The sequence below is a fragment of the Strix uralensis genome, chromosome 3 (genome assembly GCF_047716275.1).
Source record: "Strix uralensis isolate ZFMK-TIS-50842 chromosome 3, bStrUra1, whole genome shotgun sequence".
NCBI lineage: Eukaryota > Metazoa > Chordata > Aves > Strigiformes > Strigidae > Strix > Strix uralensis.
Window position 1 is genome coordinate 117,083,325 of NC_133974.1, and position 26,793 is coordinate 117,110,117.

General features: G+C 38.2%; 1 protein-coding gene across 1 annotated transcript in view; it reads right to left on the reverse strand.

The window, feature by feature from the left end:
- CFAP61 (cilia and flagella associated protein 61) overlaps positions 1 to 26,793 on the reverse strand; it is a 119,631-nt gene that overhangs the window by 80,103 nt on the left and 12,735 nt on the right. Inside the window, exons 7-16 of the mRNA XM_074864088.1 lie at positions 24,104 to 24,236; positions 21,919 to 22,072; positions 16,295 to 16,380; positions 14,946 to 15,124; positions 11,863 to 11,902; positions 9,828 to 9,967; positions 6,116 to 6,242; positions 5,219 to 5,296; positions 3,928 to 4,134; positions 1,110 to 1,244 (exon numbers count right to left, since the gene is read on the reverse strand). Of these exons, the coding sequence (XP_074720189.1) occupies positions 1,110 to 1,244; positions 3,928 to 4,134; positions 5,219 to 5,296; positions 6,116 to 6,242; positions 9,828 to 9,967; positions 11,863 to 11,902; positions 14,946 to 15,124; positions 16,295 to 16,380; positions 21,919 to 22,072; positions 24,104 to 24,236 (1,279 nt within the window). The remainder of the gene's footprint in view (positions 1 to 1,109; positions 1,245 to 3,927; positions 4,135 to 5,218; positions 5,297 to 6,115; positions 6,243 to 9,827; positions 9,968 to 11,862; positions 11,903 to 14,945; positions 15,125 to 16,294; positions 16,381 to 21,918; positions 22,073 to 24,103; positions 24,237 to 26,793) is intronic.

Here is a 26,793-nt window from a genome sequence, read left to right on the forward strand (position 1 = left end):
TGTGATTTTCTATCTCCAACAAAAATGCTAAGATGAGCTCTTTTAGTAAGAGAGCAACAGTTAATTTTAAAGATGAAATAGGAAGTAGTTTAAAGAAAAGCATCAGATAGTTTATTCTGCAGAGAAGAGGAAGGCAGGGATGTGCATGTTGAGGGCTGTTCAACAAAGCCAAACTCAGACCAATGGCCTCAGCCATGTTCTGGATTTTGCTTTGCCAACTGCTGCCTAATTAAGAGTTTTGGATGCCAAAAATTACTGACTAACTGTGAAAAGGATAGCGCTAAAAATATTATATGGGAGCCCATCTCAGCCAACTGGAAGTTAGTAGATAGACGTAAAGCTCCCTAATTATGTTCCTTTAGGAAATTACAGCTACCTGCTGAGTGTTCATCACTAATGGTGTTTTTGCTAATATTTCAGCATTGCTAGTTACTTTTGTGAAGAACCATCTTCACATCAAATTTTAGCTACTTAAAAATGTAAGACAGAATAAGGTGTAAGTTATTTAACAAATGAAATTTTAGGAGACTTTTAGTTTAGAACCTCCAGACTGAACAAGTGCTACACAAATAAGAACTGTTTGGGTAGTGAAAACAATCTTTTCCTTTGCTGTTAAATCATTCCTGATGTTTTGAAGGGTCCTTTGAGGGTATCTTATGCATGGAAGAAACCCAAGTTTGGGACTGAAAAATAAAATTTACTTAAGCAATTTCTATAGAAATAGTCAGAGGCATGACAATGCCTTTTTTCCACTTGCAGAGCATAATACCTAAATAAACTTACCAGGAAGATGGCTAAACAGTAAGTCAGAGCATTTAAAATGCATTGGGAGTTTGAAGTAATATAATGAAAAAACACCATTAAAATGTAAGCATTTAATATGTAAATGTTATAGTTCGGTGATTGCTGTTTGTTATGTGTTTGAAATTCAAGCTTAGAAGCAGCGATGGTCATGCAGAAGCAAAACTGGGATTGTAAGGGTATGGACACCATGTTCAATGTAATTAAGAAGCAACCTATCAACACTAAGACGGTAATGCCATCCCATCTGCCAAACCCTGCATTAGCTGGCACAATGCCTCTTGCCTGCTGCTGCTTCTGTTACCCACCTGATCCTTGGAGACCTGCTCTGATGGGGCGTTTATGCCAAGCTCTTCCAGAGGATAGACAATCTGTCGTCTTGGTCGCACGGGAACCATGTAATGAAGGGCAGATGTCAGGGAATGGGCACAGGGATTCTGAAACTGAAAGACAGCAATCTATATTTCAGCAGAGAGAATGTCAGAACAGTGCTTCACAGATGTCTGTTGTATGGCTTTGCAAATACAAAATTCTTAGCTCTGTTGGCTAAATCTGAGAGAAAAATCAGCAAATAAACAAACATACTCAGAGCAGAGGAATGAATTGCAGATAATTCCTGACACTAATGAAGATAATTATGAGAGTAATTACATTACTATCTCTGTGGGAATGACAGATAAACAAGTGGTTTGGTTTATGGGATTTTTCAGCACAAGTATTTTCCCCAGGAGGATATTTTTCTCCATAGTGATCATGAATCAGCTTGATTTGACCTCATTAAGCTATGTTATCTGCTTACTGCTAACCTTTGCTTGTTTGGCAAAGAATGGTTATGAATTTATATAGAAATTCTATACCAACTAAAATGTCAATTTCATCCAAGTGATAAATGTTAATAAACTGGCATAAACTTGAAGTGAACAAAAACCCTAATGCTAATGTGAATAGCATAGATCATTAGAAATAGCTGTATTCCATTTATTACAGCATGACTAGCTCTGTCATAATTTACGACATGAAAGGGGAAAAAGAAGAGAATTACAGGAAATAGAGAATGAACATTAATGCAAACTAAACAACACTGAAGTACCACTCCATTCACAAATATTGAAAAAACTTGATGTTACTATGTTATTTACCACTTATTAGAAAGCGATGATAAGCTAAAGAAACTTAAAGGAACTCTGTAGCCTGGAAATACACCAAACTGAATCATTAGTAAGATTTAACTTTTCTCTTCCATCCACTGCCATTAAACTGCATCTCTGTAAGTGGCTCTTAAGAATCTGAGAACCTAATGCTACGCGAGGACATTGGTTCCTCAAGAGAACACTTAATAAAACTCCACAAAAGTGCACAGGAAAAAACATCCTTCTGAAAATGTACCTGTGTCTAACCTGTCAAAATTCCTACATTAAAAATGGTGGTGATTTCAAAAACACCTAAGTCAGTGAGGACAGAATTCATCTCAGAACCTAAAAGCTAGGTGCTCAGTTTAGCTAGCCATGCAGACACCCCCCAGCGTTAGAGAGATGAGCACCTCCAGAGGGCAATTCTTTCCGTTCTAAGATAGATAGTTATGATTGATGGATGAACTGCCCTCTGGATGCACCGTGTTTTCTCCATTAATGATGGCAGGAGCCTAGGTGATTAGGCTAGGCCAGATAGTAGTTCTAGATTGCTACGCATCAATGAGTTGACATGTTTGAAAATTTTACCTTGTGTTCCCTTTTCTGACATGATACTGATAACAAGACACATACATGAGTATTTCTGAAAGCATCTTTTATTTTGTTTCCACAAATTATGTTCTTCTCAGAAATGGATTTTCTCACGCAGCATTAAGTTCTTACAGTTCTTCTGTGGCACCTCCAGAAACACAACTCACATTTTCAATGCCAATGAGGTGCCTAGGTCCCACTGACTTTTGATGAAACATAGTCCTAAATCACTTTTGAAGAGTTCTTATAAACGACCTGGACATGTTTTTAATATTATCCCCTTGCATTTACTCATGCTACATTATGCTCAGTGACATTCCTTTTTTCCTCCCTGCCCTCCACTTTGTGCTGAATCTAAACAAATACTCATACATCTTAAAATTAATTATGCAGCTGAGTGGCAGTATGTGGGACAGTACAACTTGACCAGGTTCTATTATTAAACTATGACAGGAAATATAAATTGTTGTTAAATACAAAGATACAATATGTGCTTTACACCTTGTCATTTAAAACCTGGTTGGTAACTGATTTGCAAGTGACAAAGGTATACCAGGTGTATTAGCATGTTAAAAACAATTAAATAAAAACTATTATGTTGGTTTCCTCTGTTGATGAGTTTTGAGTTTCTTGTTTCTTCACCTAAACATCCAACACAAGGGCAAGAAACCAAGTCAAACCCAAACTACAGCTTACAACTCAGACAGAGGGTCCTAACCTAGGCAGGACTGGGAATACCGAATGCTTGCTACTTCATCCTAGAACCAGTCTACTGGGAATGGACAGGAAGGGGCAGAAACTTGACTATCAGTACTACCGCACAGTTATGGAGGGGACTGACACAACACACAAGACAGCAGTGATACATGAACCTATGTGGGTAAGAAGCAGATATACTTCTCCCAGAAGCAAGTGAGGAGGTAGCAAACAAATTATTCCTCTACTGTGCTGTTCCCAGGGCAACATACTAATGTGTGTAACTTAAGACATCTAACTACACTTAGAGAACAGTTGCCCTAGGATTCCCTAAATTCAACTGAGAAACAGACATTTGCAAAGAATGACTCAGCTCAGAAGGAGCCACCCCCTAGGAAGAACTTCTCTCCACAGACTAGGTAAGGAGCCAAGGCCAAGTACACTTCAAATTTCTGCTCCTTCACACACTTCCTGAAGATACTGGGTAAGTCTGGACTCACACGCTACTGAGCGTGCTACGGACTAACCCTACTATGCAACAGCTACGTCCATGAGTGCAGATTATATCATGCAGGAAGAGAAGAAAGTAAAATTTGCTGCAGGTTGCTAAGAAAATTCCTGTTTACAGTCATTCAGAAGCAAAGAGAAAAATAAAGCGAGCAAAGGTGACAATATTTAATATAAAAAATACAAATAACTTTCTCCTTACCCTGCCTTCCACATACTGTGGATAAATAGGATAGTAAAGGGAAGATTTGTGGGCCAAGCGAAGAATCTCCTTTAGAAAGTGTTTTGTATAATGATGAAATATAGGATTTAAGACAAAGTGGTAAAGATGTCCATGCTCCTCTTGCTGGTAGTGATTAAAATTAATAAAATCTTCAATGTTGTAATGTGATCGGATATACTCAATATCCTGGAAAATAAGAATTTGGAAATCTGCAGTTATGAAACAACTACATTTACATTTTAGCAAGTGCCAAGGAGTTGCTTTCTATCAATTAAGGAACTAAATTTGAACACTGAAATTAAGTGCCTTTGAGAGTTATAGTCAATTAAAGCACACTGACTGAACATATTTTTCTTGAAAATCTTTTCATTTTATCACAATCAATTTTCGCAGCTTGCCCACCTTTATTTACTGGGAATGCATACTTGACTCTTTCACAACAATGTCTGATACAGGTTAACAGACGTTCATGGAGAAAAAAAAGAAAAAACAACTCTGCTTTGCTGAGTTCAAGACAGAGGAGCCTAGGCTGTCCCCTCACAAAACTTAAACTGAAAAAGGGGAGTTCTACAGAGGAGAGCTGTGTAAGAAATGCTCTTCAACAAGTCTTCCCTGTTGAAGTCATAAGCTGAGATTTTTGCACATTCTCTTATCTCAATTTTTGAAAATATGAGTGACTATTTAAAAAACTGAGCATTACAGCTGCTGAACAATCTAAAATCTGCCTTTTCATTCATAGCAGAATGCCACAGAAGTAAGCCTTAAAGAATGTTTACTTTTCAAGAATAATGTCCAACACAGTCTTTTTTTTTGGTACTCTATTAGAACACATGCTTTTTATTTGTTTTGAAGTTAAGTGTGTGGTTTATAATCACTCAGAATCTGTTGCTGGAGAAAAAAGTTAAGAAAGCAAATCTAGAACAACTACTACTCTTTGCAGTACGTGTAGTAAAACTGCTTACTGACTTTGGAAATTAGGGGGCAAAATAGGTGATTTTAAACATTTAGAGGCAGAATGGCTTCACGCTAAAGAACCAAAAACAGGTGTAGGAGGCGTACTCTGAGAACGCATCAGCAGCTTCTTGCAAATAACAGGGCGATTTTTGGTATAATTTACATAGTCAGGAAAGAGAGAAAGTAAGTGTATAGAAGCAGTACCTTTTACAGACACCTTCTGTTAGGTACATGTATAGTGGCAAGCAGGAAATTCAGCCTTTAGTGTTGAGGGCTAAGCATTACAGTTTTCATACAACAGAGAAATAGAATTTACCATTTCATCTCTAATGACAGAAATGCCAACTATTTGATCCAGAACTTCTGCTATGAAAGCGTGTACTGGGGTCCCATCCTGCAAGGCAAAAGCAGCAGATGCACGTTTCCTATCTCACTGGTAAGCTTTCTTTTTAATCGCAACTGTGCATTTCACCACATGATCACAGTTAAAATACTTTCCTCCCAGTGTACATTCCACACACTACCCCAATTTAACCACTTCCTTAACTCAAGGCATAATGTTTAAACAGTGTATATGGCTGGACTCTTGACTATGCAGAACTTTACTGAACTAAAGTTTCAGTTAGGATCTAGCTGCTACAGCCACTAATGTAGTCCTGGGTTAAGTTCTGATCTTAGGAAAGAATATTAGTTAAAGTAGATATTCTCCATCAATAGTTGTATAAAATGGATTCCCCTACAGCTGCATGACTAGTAATGATAGCGCTTGGGTTTTTGTCTGTGCAGCATTTTCCGTCGCAGAACAAAAATGCAGATGTTCCCTACTGCCTGATGGACATATGTCCGGCCACATTATGGGAAGGTGATGGAGGCCCCCATCATGTGGCAAAACACAAGTTCATCACACAACCAGATGTGTGCGCAAGAAAAAGCAACAATGCAAATCAGGATGTGGGTGGCCAAAAAATGCATCCAGCCTGCTTCTCTTGCTGCATTTGAGGAATCTCCAAAAAAGAGGGTAGTTGCTATAGGCCACAGTTACGTTAACTATCAGATCACGCTGAATACAGCCTATACTGACTGTTGGTACTGACTTGAGTACGTATATACTATATATATAGAGCTTACTAGTTTACAGTAATGTAATAAACTCTGGATCTTTTAACCAGTATTTATCCATTCCCTTGTAAGTATATTTGCAACAAATACTCACTGGGTCCCTGCGAGACAGAGTAAATATCTTTAAGTCATTCAATATACTTTCATTCAAGCTAAGGGTTTTAACAAGCATTTTGACACCAAGTAGGTCATTGGTTGTTGCCCTTCTTACATTAAATGACCTATAAAAAAAAAAAAAAAGAGGAAAAAAAAGAGTAAAAGTTCGCTCTGTGACAAATGAAAGACAATTCCCATGCTTAAGACAATATGCTTTCCACAAGCACCGAACACATGCCTTTTAGAAGTTGAAATTAATTGCTGTATGACTATTGTTTCAAATGCATATATTAACTAGTTGTGTGATCTTTTGTTATTGCACATCTACTTAAGACAACTCAAGAATGCTGCTTTAACTGTTACTAAACACTCAGTCTTTCTGCACCTACAGCCCAATCCCACAAAGCAATGACTAGCTGTAACCACGGGTATCACCTAATCTTCATGTGAATAGGAGGCAACAGAGAAAGGAGAAAAAAAAGTATTTTAAAATTAAAGTAGAATCTGTAACTGCACACTGACACATATGGGGAAGAAAGAAACAAGGAAAGTTAAGAAACAAAATAAAAAAGGAGAGAAAAAAACCCAGAGCCAACTGTCATCCTTGGATATGGTACAAAAGAAAGGCAATAACATCAATTTCTCCAACATGAACAAGCTACTAACATTTGTGTTAGGCCTCAGTTCTTCAAACAGTAATACATGAGGATAAATTCACATGAATAAAATGCCTCTGATAAAGATTGCCAATTAGTAATCACACAACAGTGACATGGTATAAAAATGTCTGTGCAATATATACAACCAGCAATGTTAGCTACAGACAGGAATATCCTGGAACTTATCTAGTTTATACACTCTGTTATAAAACATCTTCCCACCTACTAATTATGAAAAAAATTTACTTTGCAGTGACAGTCTATAGAGCTGAGGAACTCTCTCACATTGTCTGTTAAAGGTTGACCTTTCCTGCTTAAACAAGGCTCATATAATAAAGACTTACAGAGTGCTGTTCAAGGAACCGAATTACAGCTTAATTTCCCAGAACTGAGTTCTTCCACTCACAGTTAAACTTGCAATTCATACAGTATAATTTCCATTCCTGTTCTTGTTTTCAATTTAAACTTGTATGTGCTATTCTTCAGTTTAAGTCACAGTCACATTGAGATTAATTTTATGGAACATGGTTTTAATGAATAGCACTAGTACCTTAAAAAAACAAACCTACCAAATGTCTGGTATGTTATAGGAAATTTCACAGCTCAATCTCATTGATCATTTAGAACTAGATTATTTGAGTGCTCAAAAGCATACATTTGAATACTAAATTAAAATTAATCCTGAACTTCTATGAGCATCGGATTAGTTTCCACATTTCTTAACACATTCCCACAGACAGTTAATTTCAAATTCAAACAAGTGATGAGGATGCCAGTCTGCAAGACCAGTAATATGGTTCACTGCAACCCATGAAGTGCTATCTTCCTGCCACTCTACTGAGCCCAGCACAAGAGTTTCTCTCCCCACCCACATCCAAGAGAAGGCAGCTGTGTTAATAACGAACTTCATTTTTAATATGATGAAAAACAGAACATGCAAAAAATTGAAACTGTTTTTTAAAAAAATAAAAAAAACACCAGATCCACTGTAAGTATGAAATAGTAGGAAGGACTATCCAAGGCCTGTGCTCATTTCTCTTCCAGCAGTGAATTAACTCATTCTAGATGCCCAATTCCTTTGACTGCTCAGAGACCAGGACACTATTATTATTATTATGCTTTTTAGTGAAAATTGAGGGAAAGTACCCATTAAGCATCTCAGCCTATGCCTTGTCACCTGTTATCTTTTCCTCCTTCACTGTTAAGTAGCAGACCTATACTTCCATTTGCTGCACTCTTGCTTTTTGTGTACTTAACACTTTTTCTTATTCCTTTTACAACCTTTACTAATCAGTATCTCATTTTGTGCCTGTACCTCTTCTGATTTTGCCCTTTCATGTCTTCATATTCCCATCTTCTTATCCCTGTTTTTCTTTTAATCCATTTTCTGTGACTTCCTTTTCACTCACATGCCTTTCAAAAGCCCTTGGTGCAAGTACAATATATTGATCTTTTACTTTTTCTTATTTTGGCTTTATCTAAGAGAGTATCTGCTGTTGAGCACAGAATTTTTGTTCTTCGGAAACTTACCAAAAGCTTCATCTGGTTTCTTCCACAGCTTTTCTGATCCTGGACCTTAATGAAAGGCTATTTTTCCTTACTTTCCTGCACAGCTGCATGGGGGGTTTGGAAAATGCTACTAATGACCCTATTCTGTTTTCATGGAAGCGCTGGTAAAATTTGGAATATGTACAATTTAATCAGAATTGTAAGGGTTTTTTTAAAAACCTTGATAACAAGTTTAATTTTGACCAAAATCGCAGGAGGACGTATGACTACCAATCCTACTGGTGGATTACTGAACAGCTGTGGCTGAGATTAACAGGAATTACTCCAGTGGCTTTCTCTTCAGCCAGCTGGATTCTTACATAGTACACAGAAGCCCAATTTCATCCCATGGTAAAAAGCTTCTGCACAGGTCCAAGAGTAGCTGGCCAGTTCCTGCATGAGCTATTTGTACACCACCAAAGGTGATTAAGTATGCAATTAAAACAGAAGTATTTCTCTGAAACCACACATTATTTAGCTACATTAAGACAAGGAAAAAAAAAAAGAAAAAAAAAAGGAAAATCTCTAACTGTGCCACAATTTAAGCTTGGTGTTTGGGCCAGTATAGGCTTGTTATACAAACAAAGCATTGGAAAACTCACACCATACAACAGAAGTCATAGCAAGAGAGGTTTTGTGTCCCAGTTCACCAGTATTTCAGACTACAGAAGTGTTCAGAGTTCAGAAATTGAAAGGTATGAAAGAAATGATTCAACACAAAAAAGAGGATATAAAATAGATACTCAACAATGAGGTTACTGCTGTGTTCTGCATGTTCCAGAAATGCGGAAATTACTGCATTTCTCTTAAGAGAGTTATACCATGATTCCAAGAATTAAATCTACACCAGGCTTTCAAGTATCAATGTTACACAACCTGACTCAAGTCCAAAGGGCCAAATGCTGCACCATATTTCTCTATTGGCCTTGGTCCACAACGAGGTAACTTGAAGAAGCTACTTGTCCATACCAATGTTCATCTTCATTAAGTTAGTACTGTATATACAAATTTTAAATGAATCCTCACTGGTTTTACTTAAAGTAAACTATATATAAATGCTGGCAGTCAGAAGACTCTTGCTTTTACATTTTTAATTCTCTCATTTTTTGTTTCATTAAAAATCATGTCACTAACTACTTTATTTCATTGAAAATATAAGGTTATTTCTACATTGCCTAGTATAGTGCTGTGTGGAGATACATCTGAGTATACTTAGGATTCACTCCAGAACAGGAAGCAAGACAGCTGCAGTAACACTGCTGAAGACTGAGTTATTGAGCTCTGCTCCTAACTGCTCCAGGCGCAGTCCTGTGCTATTCAACTATACTGTTCTGAGCACTCAAGCTACCATTTTTGCAAGATGATGTGCTATACCATGCAGAATACCAGCTTGGTCTGAGATAGTAAAGGAATAGCCATCTGGTTCTAGGTTGGATGATGCAAGTATATTCTATAAGAGTAGTTCAGAGTACATCATTTGGTGTCATGAGGTATGTGACTCACTTGAGCAATCCCGCAGAATGGAACACATAAAGCTCATAACCAAGTTTGGAAGTACAAAAAGGGACAGCCCGAACAAAACTCCGGATCAGGTGGAACTCTGGTACATGGTGTGGTACGAGGATGACACAGAAGTCTTTGTCCTGAAAAAGATTTGCACAAAATAAAGGCTCTTAGTGGTCTTGTGTAAGCTTTACACAAAAGCTTCTGACTAGAGGAGACAGAAAGAAAACAAATTGAAAGCACTGCTTACAATGTATGCACACTCCAAGTATTGCTAGTTGGCTCACAGAAACGGGTCTTCTAGCTCCGTAGTTAATATCCTGATAGTCCCTAATGGTCCTTTTTTTCCATGCCCCTCCCTCCCCTTTTCTTCTTCAGTAGAATAGAATATTTCCATTGGAAGGGACCTACAATGATCATCTAGTCCAGCTGCCTAACTGGAACATTACCTCTACGCCCACACCTTTAGGACTGACATTTTCCCTTAAAAGGTCCTTTTTTCTACCTCCCTGCTCTTCTGCAGTGAAATTTCAGGACAATGTATGTCTGTCTGGGATCTTTTGCACATTCGCAGCCAAGTGAGACCATCAACTAGAGCAGCATGTCCTAAAATCCTGAACAAGCAGCCAGTGTGTATGCTCAGATTGACTTTGCACCGCATGCATAGTAGACTTGATGAAAGCCAGTTTGTATACGCGCCGTGATGTCCAGCTTGTCCCTAATTTGGCATTGCTGGCATGCATGTGCTACGGGGTGCACATGCATACAAAGACACACTGTGTTGGCAGTCAATGTAATTGTTTAGAGACCTGTGCTGTAAAGGCTGCAGAGGTGCAAAGGAATGCAGGAATCTCCACTGAATGCTCTCAGATGAAAGAGAGCATCCTCTGGAGATAAAACTACATGCCACAAATAACTTTACCCATTTGAACTGTTCAAGCACTCCCTTCCACCGGAGTCTCTCCCTTCCCTTTTTATTGAATACATGTTTTAAGATAATCTCATGCACACAGGGATGTTGGAAAACTCTGACAATTCACAAAGACGCTTCATGCAGAATGATACATGCTGAGAGACTCCCAAGTAGCACAGATCTGAAAGATGTTTAATCAGTTTACTCTGGCTGATTTACTCTATGGCATTTCTTCAGTAGAAAGATATTATTTGAATCTCTCTCCTTTTCTTCTCTTTAAGCACACTATGTGATTGATTTTTCTTACTACTCCTGGTGATTCCATCACGATATTTTGTTTCAAGGAGTGACAGGTGCATTGTTGGATGGACAAATTACTTAGAGATTTGAAATGTTTTCTGTGTTCACTTTCTCTGGAAACTTTCTTTGGTGGTAAGCAGCATTTTTGAACATGCTGATATTTAGGGCCAAGTCTGGATCTCTGATCACCAGGACCTGTCTCTAAAGGATGCTACCATGCAGTAATTTGTAGAGTGAATTTACAACACACTGTAGTGTGCATTAAGAATGTCTCAGAAAGTGGACTTTGCTACATCAGATAAAGATTGATCACACAGGGCATCAGTGTGAAATAGCTACTGCACTATAAATTCACATCCTTATTTGCTGCACATTAGTTTTGCCCTAAACACAAATCTTTAGTGCCACTATTTAGGCTGTAGGTAAATACTATGGATTTCCTTAATACTCCTGTTTTACAGACTTTAACTCCATTTCCTATAATGTATGTTCCCTGATTTTATTTTTAATTTAGGTACAGTCTGGATCTATACATGATTTCTAAAGGAGTTTGAAACATTTGTTTTCTAAATCAGTATCTCAGAAAAGCCCCTCGGTACATAAACAAAGGACTTATGTGCACAATACATAAAGACCAAAAGCAGCCAAGCAAAAGAGTCAAACTCCTCAGAGTAACCCAGCCCAGGGTAATTAGCCTCAGAATACTCCCGTGAGTCACTGACTTACTCAGGCACCATATCTAAATACCTTGGCTGACAACTGCACTACTGTCCCATCATGCACACACACACATACAAACTTTAAAACTTTAATTATACGTACTGGAAAAAGCTTGAAAACATAATGCAAAAAATCCAGTGATCTGCAACCAAGAGTAAACATTGTTAAATAAAACGCTTATAAGAGAGAGATCCTAACATTTTGATATTTACATCCCCATCAGTGCAAGTGCTGCACTTCAGTTGCTGACTTTAGTGCTTAAAGCACTAAAGCAAGAACAAATCTGAATGTCTGAAATAATATCAAAAAGTTACGCTCTTTACTGAAAGGAAGAAAAAAATTGACTCTCATGTTGACTCCAACATTTTTCAGAAGTCATTCACGAACTGTCAGAGCAGCACTAGTATCCAGCAAACATTAATTGAGGTTACAAACAGTTGTTGCTATGTTCCACAATATTTTCATCCAGTACCAAGAGTTCTGTCACTATCCACTTGGTAAACCTATCTGATATACTTTATCAGACTAACAGGAACATCAATACTTTGAAATTGTTTTTGAACACTTTACCTCTTTCCACTTCTCACCTACTGGTTTAGAGTAATTCCACTCTCTTTTCCATGGCGACAGTGAAATGTGACATTTGAGTTTAAAAAGACATAAGAAATCTAACAAATTCTTCCTGCGTCTTCTATGTGTAAGCATATCAAAGAGCTCTAAACCCATCAAATAGAGTTATGCTGGAGCTTTATAAAATATTTTTCCACCGTACAAAATGTCTTTTGAAGAAATTCAATACAGATACCTAAAAGTATTGATAAAACCCCTCCTCCCTCCAGACCTGTAATTAAGTTCCCTTTAATTACTTCACCAGTAACATTACCGAATGAAAAGAGAAATAATTTCTAATTAAAATACCTATGATTGAATGAAAACTTTTTTTTAAAAAAAGCTGTAAATACAGATCTGGATTGGGGTATTGTATATTCACCTATACAATACGTAATTATGACTATTTAATAGAATACCTAAATGGGGGAAAGGAAAATGCCATTGCAATGTAGTTTTATATTCTCTGGTATTCAGTACTTTCTTGCCAGCAAGGAACACAAGAATGGAGGTGAGATTTTCAAGGGGGCTTAAAAAAGGTATCAAACATCTGCAGATAAACTAGCAATTTAGTTCCTTTGCATTTTACTTTCAATGCACTAACAAGCCATGTAACTGCTCTAGATTTAAGAGATGGAAGCATTTAGCAACTTTACTGGGTAACACAAATTCCCCAGTAGTAGACTTCCCTTGAGGGCTAAGACGCAATTATACCTACACTTCAACCAAGCTACTATTTCTGGATCCATGCTGTGCAGGGTCAGCAGTAACTCCTTCAGGGCAAGATTCTGTGATACAGTCAGGATTACCTCATGCTATCCTTTCAAAATATTCACTTTTCTAATGTTTCTTTTACAAACAGGTGGATCAAGCAAATGCAAGCTAGGGAGGCATACAGGCAAAATATTTGAAAACATCAAGATCTACAGATTCCTCAGCTCTGCAAAGAGGATCTTACATGAGTTAATCTTAGAAGAAGTCTTCAGAAAGGAATGCTATCTTCTCCACAGATACCCATCTTGGAATCCAAACTGTTCCAGAGAAGTCTCCAGTAAAAAAAGAACGGGGCCACAGAGTTGAACAATAAACATGGTGAAAATATCTTGAACAGAAACAACAATGGTGCATATGAAGGACAGAAAAAAAGGTGACAGATCCTTATTCTAAGGAGGATACTATGAGCAGAGAACTCAGGTAGTCTACAGAGAGATTATTTCCCAACACAGGTGTAGATCACTGCTTTGAATTGCTATTTCAGCATAATGGAGTCATTCCAGAGCAAGTCCCTCACTTCAGTATTATTTTAAAATAAGTTATTTTATTCGGGAATAATTATCTTGCTCAAATTTTATTTTAGACTAGATTGTCCAGAAATTAACTATTCTGGAGTGGACTCTCTGCAGTGTGATTGTTCTATCGCATGTACATTGATCAGGGTTTCTAAGTACACCACAGACTTCTAGCACTGCATTTCTCTGTCTTCCTAACAAATTTGTGCTATATTACTCGGTAAATATGTACCAAGGAGTCTATGTGTTTGCTTTGCTTTGGTAATTTAGGATATTTGCATTTGTAGCAGATTCAGTGTTTAATCCCTTTGGGTAGGCTCCCTTCTTAATCAAGAAACAGCTTAATAAATAGAATTAGTTTTCAAGGAGTTCCAATTTTTCTTCTTAATGAAGTTTGTTACTAAATTTCCTTTAAGCTAGGTAAGTTCAGAAGTTGTCAGTCACCAATGACTACTACAAGTAGAAAGATGTTTTTCCAAATGGTACTACAGTTGTCAAACCCATCATCAATAAAGTTCTTGCTACTGATACTTTGTGTCTCTAGAACTTACATGTATTTAAAAGTGTGGAAGATCTCAGATGTGCTCAGCCTCTGTCTACTTTTTGTAAGTATCTACATGTTTTATCTTTCTTTCTAGTATCTATAAACAACAACAGAGCTCATTTGTAATCAGAAAGGGTCAATGATCCTGGAGACACCTTTGCTATAGGTTCACTCTTCAAGGGTGTAGAGAAATTTGGGAAAAAACCATCTAAACTGCATTTACAGATCTATTCTACTCCACCAGGATCCAAGAGTCCAAGGTCAGCAGCAGCAATCATTTTAACATAAAAAGCCTTTGTCTTCCCCCTACTGTAGTGGATTCTAGAAAACTGAACCAATTCTCTCAGTGATGGGAGACTGAGTGTTTAGAAATGAGAACATTTAACTTCAGAGTTAAAAACATCCCCATGAAATGAGATGACCAGTACTCTTAGCCAGCTTTGGAATTAATGTTTCTTCAGAGGAAGAAGTGGCCTTCTTCCACAATTCCAACTAGCGTTTTTCCAACAAAAAGAAATTCTTAACTTTTAGTCCCCCCAGTCCCACCAGAGATGGGAAGTTGCAGCTGAAGGTTGAAAGTTTCAGTAAGTTATTAGTGAAGGTAGAAGAAATGGAAAAAAAGAGGTCAGAAAAAACCCAACTGAACTGCAGCAGATGTCGTCACTTTCAGATTTGTCTCAAAAATGTAACATTGAAAATTGTTATTAAGATTGGGAAAGCAGTAACTATTCATCCATACTTACCTAGTTTCATACTTCTCATCAATACAAAACAGACGGATACAGAAAGCATTTGAAGCTCCTCTGTACACTGGATAAAAAGCACCTCCTTCTTCAGTCTCAAGAAGTGTTGCTGAGCCTTTGAAATCTTTGACATCATCTAATGGCAGTTCAGTATGGGAAACGGTAACAGCTCCATCCTTCTGCAATAATAATAGACAAGTGATCACATACAACATTTCAGAAAATATTTTCATTTTTTAATTAAAAGGTCTTGCATCGTTTCTATCTTACAGCATTCCAAGCAGACACACAGGGATGTACATTTACTTGTCACATTTTGACAAACACTGAAGTTCATGGAGGTATTTTTAACGTGATGTTCATCCGTTTCTGAAACACCAGATAAAAATGGCCTTTAAAAATATATACATTCTTGCTGAACAGCAATATATTCACAAACTAACAGTTACCATTAGAGTCCCTTTGTAAGGTAATAAAATATTTATCTTTCAGAAATGTTTCTATATAAAAATTTTTGTTTTCAGATGCATATTGAAAATATGTGAAAGTTAAAAACATGCTATGTTAAAGAAAATGGGATCACTGTAGATTAAAATATTGTGGAAATGGAAATGAACAATAACGTGAAGAAAACCAGAGTAGATTTGATACAGTATTGAGAGAGAGAGACTAAAAGACAGATGCAACCATTTAAAATTTCTTGGGATAAATTCTCTGCTGATTCATGCTGCACCAAAACATTTCATGGTAATGGTCTTTTATCAAGTTGAGCTTTGCTCAACACAAAAGGCACAGATAGAACATGTGCCCTTTAACTTCTACAAATTACAGGGGAAAACTGAAGCTATATTGCTGTTTTTCAACTTTGGTAGCTTTCCATCAGTAGCAAATTTTTAGCCCAGTAACAGTCAAGTCAAAATCTCAAGACTCGCAGATCCTCAGAGTAAGACAGCTCTTGCCCTGTCTGTTACAGAAATGCGCTCTCCACAGCTGCAGAGGGGCCCACTCAAAACTCTGCTTCCACGTGCCTTCACTTGTCAGCAGATCTGCACAAACAGGCCCCCAACCTTTTTCTCCTCTCAGTGTCACTTTATTCCCACCCTTGTGCTGTCTGGCTGTTCATGTGAAACTGGATGGTAAAACTCATTCGATTAATAACTATAACCACCCACATCCAGATGCAAGCTAGAGCAGCTTCTGATCTATGCACAACAGCAGATATAAGTGTGCGCCCATGCAGAGGACAGTGTAGGAGTCAAAATAATAAGCACTGCTTGTCCTAGTAGCCTCCACCTCTGTTTCGTTTTAGCTTTTAAAGTTACCAGCATTGCTGTGTACAGTGGTATTACCTGGACAGCTGCATCCTGATCGTGAGTATGTTCAAAGATTTGAGATGAAACAGACTCTGTTTCTTGGCTTGTTTGGTTGCTTTTATCTTCACCCGAGTAATGAAAAAGAATAAATGCATCAGGCTTAAAAATGCAAGCTTAACCCTCAGAATCACAGCGATAACTAGAGTGTGCCAGACTACCTCTGTTGAAAGGTTTATTTTATTTATTTTTAACAACCACACTGAAAATAGACCCTCCTATAGCTACTTGGCTAGAACTGCATTAGACTATTTAATTTCAAGGTATCTTAAACCCTGTGCCTGTTGTTAACTTGTTTTCTGATGATCACAAGGATGAGCAAGGGCTCTTGACTCTCAGATTAGTACTCCTAAAAGAACTGAAATTCAGAATAAATCCTACTCAAGCCAAAACCCTTACTTACTGGCACAGGCAGGGACAAGAAACAGGGATTTAAATTCATTTCTCAGTTGGTAAACCTAACTAGTTCTCTAAACCCCGTTTTAATTCTTATAAAAGGTGGTTGCTCTTTCACCAATCTTTGTCAGTTTGTCTATTTCCTCCTCTTCTTCTAAACGGTCATTGAACCATGCAAGGAACGTCCACAGTAGCAGTGACCACAGGCTTTGGTAAGCTTTCAGACATCAGCAGTGTAAAAAAATAATAAAAGGGCTCCATGAAAAGGAAAAGCACTTTACAATCAAGTAACGGAAACCAGGTTTAAATCTGCATGACATATGATCCCACCATCCTCAGTAACGTGCTAGTCTAGTTCATCCCAACCTGAGTAATAATATTTTTGTGGGTAAACAGATAACTAAGGTGATAAGATGAAATTACTTGTAGCCATCTGATGAATCAATATTTAAACACTGACTGCCATGATATACACATATATGATGCTATATATATTTTTTTATATACGTATACACACACACCATATACATACAGCATCTCTGGTCAAGTGCTTAAGCCAATTAAAGCAAGCATCTATATGTTAGGGAGTTTATTTAAATATCGCTATACACATTTTTTTGCTATTCAATCCCCTGGCCAGGGCCAAATACAGAGTGGATATTTAAAATATTAAGAAACCACAATAAAAATGTCGAAAGCCAACCTGGAACATATATAATGCATTAGGTTTAATTTCAATCACCTAACCATCACTTTAAGACAGATCTTAGCAGTTTTACACAGCAACACACACAGCTCTATAGAACTCTAATGATACCTGACCAAGCATGAGAGAACTGACTACAAACTTTTGTAACATCGTGATGCTGGTTAGACAGCAAGCAGTCGTCATTCCAGCAGATGTTACGCACTTTAGGAAAAGCAGTTTCAAAATCTGTATGGTGATGGATTATTTTCTTTAAAGTGAACGGAAGCTGACAGCATTCAGAACGAGAGATCATCTGACAATAAAGGTCACATCTAAAGTTAATGCTATAGATCAAAATTATTTTAATCATGAACTTGGAAAAGAAATGTTGAAGTACTAGTGAATCCTACACATTACTCCAAATAACCACCAAAATTACTAAAGCAATGTGTCAGCTGCTGTATTTTTAGCCTCTGAACATATCTTCAATAGTTCTGCCATTCCTTAAATTGTCACCTCCCTAATTTCACAGATATGTTCACAGTTTGGGTTTATATTTAAAAATAAAGCCAGAAAATAAGTTTTAACTAATAAACTCTTGAGGTGTAGGTATTGCTGCTGCAGAAAACACATCAGGCCAGGCTGTCCTTGCATTTGAAAGCTCCAGTAACACAAGGAAGACAAAGTTCCTGAGCTCCAAGAGGAAGAAAAAAAAAATTCAGAAAACCCAGCACAACAGAATTCTTCACTCCTCTCTCTGAACTTTACCTTGGGAAACCCATCTAAGCTACATTCACTGCCATAAGCATTTCTTCATATAGTAATGAAAAAAAAAAACTCAAAACAGAACACCAACCAAAAAACCTCAAAGGTTAAAATAATTTAGCCACAAGTATTTTAAAAAAATCTATTATCTGAAAATCTGTTTCTCTGTTAGTAGAAAAGAATGCAGATGCAATGTGCAGGGCAATAAAGAACACAGGGGTTAGAAATCATGGTTTCTCCAGGGGTATTGCAGATGTGAGACTTCACAGAAATGATCAAATGTCATCTTGATTAACCCAGCTACATTTCTCATTATAAACAGCCTTGCAGGTGTCAGAAGTTAATTAATACAAGTCTCTTGTTGTCATGTAAATATTGATATGTTGTTTCTGACTTTATACTAAAATGACATCCCTTAATGGCTCCACCATCCACTACTGGCAAATATAGCTGCACCACTCTTTACATATATGCTGTACACAAGTGACCGGGAAGAACATAAACATTGTTGCACTAACGGAAGTAAGGAACATGAATAAAGAGAAAATTAAAATAATTCAGTGATTGCTGGGTTGTTAACAGAGGTAACAGTCAGCAGGATCAAGAAGCCAGTTCACCATGAAGCCTGATGAAAAGCCCTTGAATCATTCCCACTGCATCATAATGTTTTCTAGCTAATAATTCGTGACACCATATAGAGTAACAACCAAATTACTGTAATTACCATGAAACGTAAGTGGCATATCAATATTGTGTTAAAGACAGATTTCTGTATACTCTTTCATTATTATTCAGTATTATTTTGAAAGGAAAAATAATATCAACCTGTGGTCTCTACTTACTTAAAGAGCTTGAAAAAATATCCTTATGGTTTGGGTTTTTGTTTGTTTTTTTTTAATGTGGGAACATAAAATTACTCTAGAAAGGAATGCAGCTTGCATTTTAAATTCTCAGCCTTTGAATTCATTAAAAGAAAGTCCACATCCTGTATTGATGTAAGGTGTCTAGTGAACCTTCACACCAAGGGACAACTTGGCAGCAAATTTCCAGTACAGTAGCCTGCAGAAACAGTGCAGTCTTTAAAACAACATTCATATAATTGTGCAGACGTTATAAAACATAATCAGTGATAAACTATGTGTGACTGACACTGTAATAAATTCCAAGAATATAGGTTGGCCCTTATATTGGAAAGGCTTAACAATGAATGGACTACTGGGATGCAACTCATATGGGCTCTACATTTACCAAAAAAAAAACCCCTAAACCACAACAAAAAACCCAAACAAGATAATTCTCTTTTCAAATTACATTTTTAATAAAATAAAAAAAGTCAGAGAGGAGGGGAACTGTGCTTATGAGTTCTCTGGGGTTTTTTTTAGCTGTAAACTTCTTTATTAAAACAGTTGGCTTTTTTCTTGCCTTTATTTAAAAAACCAACAAAAAAAACCCCCAAAAAACATTACTGTTTTTCCTGGAAGTTTTCATGAATGAATACCAAAATGAATTTTGAGTCACATCTCATGCAATAATGAAATCCAAATCACTCAGAGAAAAAGGGCTTTTCTTTCAATCTGCTCTAAACACCTGGGCTTTTTGTTTATAATCTCAAGTCAAATGTGTAACAAGCAGTAAAAAGAAATGCTGTTTATCAAATATCTATCATACAAAGCATATATTTCCAATAAACCATAGCAAGCTTCTGGAACTTGTGACTAGCTAATGCCTTACTGAATTGGTATTAGAAATTAGAGTAATAATAGTATACATTTGATTTTTTTCCTCTTTTTCCTTTCTCTGAAATTCTAGTTTCATCTCTTTTGGGTCATACTGGGCAGGTATAAACAACTTACAATGTTTCAGGACAACCAATGCTTCTTAAAGTGTTATAATTGTTTGTTTATATTCTAAAATGTGCAAAGCTACAATAATTTTAATTATTATTCAGTGATAACAGAATTAATATTGCTGAGCAGTGTATGAGCTAACTCTAATTTTACTATTAAATTTCTAGTGGCTCTTTCTCTCTAGGAATAAGATCAGAGTCAGGCTCTTAGCTTATGATACTCAAGTTCTTTCTCAGGTGTCTGAGACCATCATGGGTTTGTGCTCAAGCCATCTGAAAAAGTCTACAAATAATTCTCTCTTTCCTCAGAGCTGACCTTGTCATTCCAAAGAGAGGGATCCTACTACTTTTTTTAAAACTTACCTGAAAAAAAACCACACAGGATTGCAAACTAGTATCAACCATCAAAACTAACATAGTTTTTCAATGGAGAGGGAAGAGAAGAGAGATAAACATGTGAGACTGCTAACCACGTTGCTTAATAAGTTTTGGAAAGCATTCAGATGCTAGATTGACAAATCATACAAGAACCTGAACAGAACTGCTGTTTATGCTAAGTTTTCACATTTAGAGCAAGTCTCATAGATTTACTAAATGTTAAAAAGTGTAACAGCTGTATTGTTAAAACCTATAACCACATACTCATTTTAAAAGACTCAGCAGCACAGAATTTGGCACAAAATATGGGCCTACAGCTTTGCAGTCCCTGGACAAGGAAAGCACACAGAGGTGTCTAAGAGTTTTACCAGAACCAGGTAAAGTCACAAAATGCTTAAGGTTGGAAAGGACCACTGGAGACCATCTTGTCCAAGCCCTCTGCTCAAGCAGGGTCACCTAGAGCGGGCTGCCCACAACTGTGTTCCAACTAGTTTTCAGAAGAAACTATCATGAGTGATCTTTCTTCCACCCTCATTTATGTTTCTACGTATGTCTGTCACCTATTTTAAAATAATACTCCTGAAGCTCCAGGAGCACAGAATGATATACAGGAGGAGATAGCTGGCTTCCTTCATCTCTTATTTGCAAGATGCTTCTTTGCAGGGGAGAGGAAGTCCATAGGAGCAGCTGTAAGATCTTTTTTTTTTTCCCTTTTCTGTTCCATGACTGCCAGCGCTGAGATACCAGCTGGTGACTGCTCTGTAGCTCCCTAGTTTCCTTTTTTGCCTGCTGCTTTGTGTTCAGACAAGCAGATACGATACAACCTAATGATGTTTTTTTAAATTCTATTACTGATAATTAGTAGATAGCTAAATGTTGCCCTTGTGCGCACAAAGCCCTTTGACAGTGAAAAATAAAGATGACAAGTGTAAGTCATTTACATGACACTTCTGTTCTACAAACAGGTGACATATTTGCGTTACTTTTTTTTAATCATTTGCAGTAAAGTGGCTTGTAGATGTGTTGTTGTATCATGCCCAACATAAAATAGAATAAAGAGACAGTCCCTGATCTCACAAAATCTTGCAACCTAGAAGAATGCAAACAATAAGCAAAGAGAGCAGAAGTTGGACCACAAGGAAATAAAGACTACACAAGTCAATGGGACAACATAATAGCCACAGTTAACCAGCTGCTTAGCTACTGACAGACATTAGAACCAGATTTCAAAATTAAGTCTTCCATTAATACAACTGATAGAAAATATACCTGATGCTTTAGATTTCTGAAACCTAGGTTTGTCCCATACCTGGTATAGAGCAGCTCCCCACAAACAACAATTACTTCTGAGTCAGAGACCAGGGCTATCAAAATTTCTCTCCTGAATAAAAAAACACCAGGCAACCATCTCCAATAATTTGTGTTTTCTTGCTAGTAAACCTATATCCTCTTCCAACCTGTTGCAAAACCTACTCAGAAGCTAGAGATAAATGCATCTTGAATCTATCTAGCATTTTAGAATACAGATACCTTCTTGAATGCTTGTCTTCTGGGGCATTTTGAGAATATCTTCAGGATGTGGTTTACAGAGTCCATGGAAAGGCCCTAAGTCAAAACACTCATGAAACAAGGAAACATCTACTTGAGAACATAAGCTCATGAATCCTACTGCAGTGTCACCATCCTGAAATATAAAAGCAGCATCACACATATGTAAAAGTTGAGCACGTGATTTTAGGTCAGGACAAAAAATTGACAAATATTTCTGAAACAAAAGTTGCAGTGTTCCATCTCTGGCTGTGCATAATAGAAAAGTAGAAGGGAACTACTTCAGCAAAAGGTAAAGATCCTTTTTTTTTTTTTTTTCCTCCCTTTAATGTGTGTATTAGGACCTTTATATTAGATGTTACAATTTTTTTGTTAGCTATGACTTGCGAGAGCATTAGGATTCTATATATGGACCAAATAATGACCTGTTGTTTCAATAAAACATTTGTTACAGTAAATAAAAAACATATACCTTTTAACTACATACCTACAAAAAGGTATCATTTTTCTTTAACCTAAAGTACAGCTAAAGTAAAATCTGGAGTTAGCTAGCCATAATGGTTGACTTATTACTGGACACTGCTTTGTAAATAAAATTTTGCTCAAACTGAAAAGTGTATCTTATTTTCCTATAAAAATAATTAATTCAAGAAAGCACTTATATAGTATATAGACAGTAACTAATACAGTATATAGTATGTATTATTTGCAGCAATTATAAGTGCTAAATATTTTCAAGTTCTGAACAAATCTAAGAAACAGTCTTTAAAAAAAAAATGCCGTGCTAAGTATGGAAATGACAAGCTGGAATGCTGAAATGGCTAGTTATTCTGTATGTTTGACTATTACTGAAAGTTTCCAGAAAGTTGCAGTCTTCAGAAAGAAATACACTCTGAAAAATGAGAATTGGCACGCTGGAGCTTTTTCAGCTTTAGGCTAAGACAAGTCTAGAAGAAGGAAGCTCTTCAATTTTTTTTAGTACTTTATGCAACTTTCTGGTGAAACACACATAATCAACTTTTTTTTTCGTTAATACAAATAATGAAAGCCTCCTTTGTAAACAATGAAACCTCAATGGCTAGATTTGTACAGCTGTTTTATCAGGCCATCAGCACTCCAATAAAAAAAAAAATATAAAGTTTAATTTTTTCCCCCCCCTCAAACAACAAGTGATTGTTTGTTTGCCTTGTTTGCGTAACCGAACAAAAGCTGGGTCGCTGCAGTTGTCTGGCTGCTATGTAATTTTAGGCCCAAGGCTCAGCAGAGGCTGATTAACCAATCCATCTACCATATGTGCAAAAAGAGGTTGCCAGCTTCATTCTCTGCAGGGAAAATTGGCATTTATCTTGGTTCGCATGGAGGTGTCTTTCCAATCTGCGGCAGCAGCGGCAAGTATAAACTATGAGGGCCTGAAACACCTTTTGCTGGTATCATATTGAGCTATAAATGTACAACTGAAATGTATTATTTATAAAGATAGCCGTTTGTAATGTGCTATTACACTAATGGTTTATTGTTTCCCATTTGGCTTCCAACAGTAGTGATTACATGTTACAGTTTTATAAAATCATTTGCTATAGAAAGCAGACTTCTGGAATTAAGTAGGTTATGTGGCCTATCGGCTTACAATACCATGTGCAATTACTAACACATGAAAATCTTAATAGGAATTTTCAGCAGGGTAACTATTACCACTTCTTCCTTATTTAAATTAATTCCTGGGTTTGTCTTCAATTCAGCAAAAATCTGACTGCCTGTGCCAAGAGATAGAAAAAATCTGTAGCATTTTAAACTGTGAAAGTATTACTGGCTACTAATTTTCATATGCAATATTAATTTTCACCAGGAATGAAAACTGGTCATCTATAATGCAAATGACTAAAATGGCAACATGGTTTCTTCAAGATTATCTGTTCTAGTTACTTGAAAAGAATCTACGCAATTACTGGGAATTACTGCTTCATTTACTTAACAGGAGGTATCACTCCTAAAGAAAGGAAAGACACAAAATACGTGGTGGAGGGCACTGCCTATGTGCAGATCATGAATTCTACCTTCCAAAGTGTGCCTGTCCTTCTTATTCACTGAGCTGCAGTGTGAGCTGTCACTCACACGTGACATCACTAATGTTATGATTAGACAAAACCAGAGCTCATGGCAGACTGACCTCACAAACAACAGCCTGATTTTCTTCATCTTGACATTCTATGAGATCAGCAAGGGAATATTCACTATAGGTTTCTTTCAGAGTCTTACTCTGACGTGTCCAGATTGACATGAGATCATCATAATCTTCCAACCTTCAAAAAAAAAAAAGATTGCATAATGTCCTAAAGTTTTGTCATTAATACATCCCGATATGGACAAATATTACAAATACCTAATCCAAACCCTTCACTCACAAATAATTTCACCTAGGACATGTCCCCAGTGCACACTGAACTGGGAGCCTCAGCACCAGAGGAGAGACAGAACCACTTCCAAAAGCCAGCACAACCCACCTGAAATCTGGATTGCCCAATGCTTATCTTTCCCTAGCAAAATACAAGGGCAGCCCAGTTCAAAATTCTCTTGCCTAAGGCATCTCAGGCCAGGTGAACCTGAGCTTTAGGCCTCATTTAAAATAATTATATTCAGAGAGCCCAATCATCAGTTGATTAGACTTGGCAGAGATCTCAAAAAGCAACACCAGGGCAATTTAGAAATTCAGCTCTTTTAAAAAAAAATAAAATAGTGCCTTCCTGTATGGGAGAAACAGTGCTGAGTATTGGCTAGATTACTGTTATTACACACAGCAGTATGGGAGTCACCTGTCAGAAATCAAGCCATTACGCCTTTGTAAGGTCAAGTTAATGCTCCACCATTGAAAAAGATACAAAGGCCAAAGTGCAATTATTCTATCCTCTGCCTCATGAAAGGCTTTCTGCATAGGTGGGAACCTGTGACATCAAGGCTTTAACTGCCTCTACTCCAGCCTGTTCTCCATGCTGACAGCGCAAAAGCTGCCTGAGCTGATTTCCAATCCGTCCAAGTTTTAGCGTTAGACTCGTATAGGCCCCGTACTGTACAGATTTTTATTTAAATAGGTAACAGAGACTCTTGCCCATTAAACCACTTTAAAAAAATGTTAACAAGCAGGATCAATGTAAGTCTTAACAAGATGTTTCAGTGCTTTTACCAATGCATTGAAGGAATTCATTAGTCATATGTGCTGCAATGATGTCATAAGGTCCAATGGCAAACCAGTTCTAACACAGAACTGCTTTCAACGAAAGGATAAAACCACTTTTTTATTTATCTAGCTGAAAAATGCAAGAATCATAGAATGGTTTGGGTTCGAAGGGACCTTCAAGATCACCTAGTTCCAACCCCCCTGCCATAAGCAGGGACACCTTCCACTAGACCAGGTTGCTCAAAGACCCGTCCAACCTGGCCTTGAACACTGCCAGGGAGGGGGCAGCCACAGCTTCTCTGGGCAGCCTGTGCCAGTGTCTCACCACCCTCACAGTAAAGAATTTCTTCCTCATATCTAATCTAAATCCGCGCTCTCTCAGTTTAAAACCGTTACCCCTTGTCCTATCCTTACAATCCCTGATACAGAGTCCCTCCCCATCTTTCCTGTAGCCCCCTTTAAGTACTGGAAAGCCACTATAAGGTCTCCCTGGAGCCTTCTCTTCTCTGGGCTGAACAACCCCAACTCCCTCAGCCTGTCCTCAGAAGGGAGGTGCTTCAGTCCCCTGATCATCTTTGTGGCCTCCTCTGGACCCGCTCGAGCAGGTCTGTGTCCTTCTTATGCTGGGGGCCCCAGAGCTGGATGCAGCACTGCGCATGGGGTCTCATGAGAGCAGAGTAGAGAGGGAGGATCTACTCCATCGACCTGCTGGCCACACTTCTCTTGATGCAATCCACTAATTGGCCCAACAAACCATTCTGCAACTAAAAAAGTTGTGAGAAAATTGGGGCTGTGATGGGCTGCAGGAAGGAATGACTTTTACTACTGGACTGTGGAGTTAAGAAAACCCTTTCTCCTAAGGGCCATAAGGAGACTGCTACTGACCATGCTTTTGGTATTCTCAGTTATCACACCAATACACAAGGAGAAAGACAAGGTCCACAGGATAAAGGAATTAAATCAAGAAGAGTAAACAATGCACTTCAAAGACAGGAATACATTTATGCTTACTGACAGGAACAGAGACTGCCACAGTTGGCTCCTTTGCAACAGCAGGTTGCACCCTTCAGTGACAGCGCGCTCAGGAGCCTCACCTGCGGTGGGCAGTGCCTGGGCAGCCAGCTGAGCCCATCGCCTCCGCGTTCTGCACCCTCCTCTCTGCAATACGCGTCGGGTCGGTTATAGTGTGTACAGCACTCGGAGCTCGACCTTTCCAAAACCCTCTCGAGCCTGTCTTTCCTCACGCACGGCTGCGACCGGCAGTTTAAGCAGCGGGAGGCCGCAGCCCCGGGGCCCAGCGGCCGGGCGGGCCCGCCGCAGCCCAGCGCCAGCCGCCCGCGCTCCCGCCGGCGGCGCGCTCCTGACCCCTGGCGGCCGCGGGCTGAGGGGCGGCCGGCGGCTCCCGGGCCTCAAGCCCCGCGCCCGGGCCGGGAAACGCCGGGACGCCGCGGCCCCCGCAGAGCCCGGCTGCTCCCGCCCTCCGGAGGCCGCCCGGCCCGGCCCGGGCCCGGAGGGCTCACAGCCGTTCGGAAGGTTGTTAGTGCCGTGTCCCAGCGCTCCCGGGGCTGCGGCTGAGCCTTCACCACATCGCTACCGTTGTATCTATCCATTAGTCTGGGATACCTTTTCTGTGTCTCCGTAAAATACGATGTCAACAGAAAAATATTTTTAAATAGTTCTCTTTT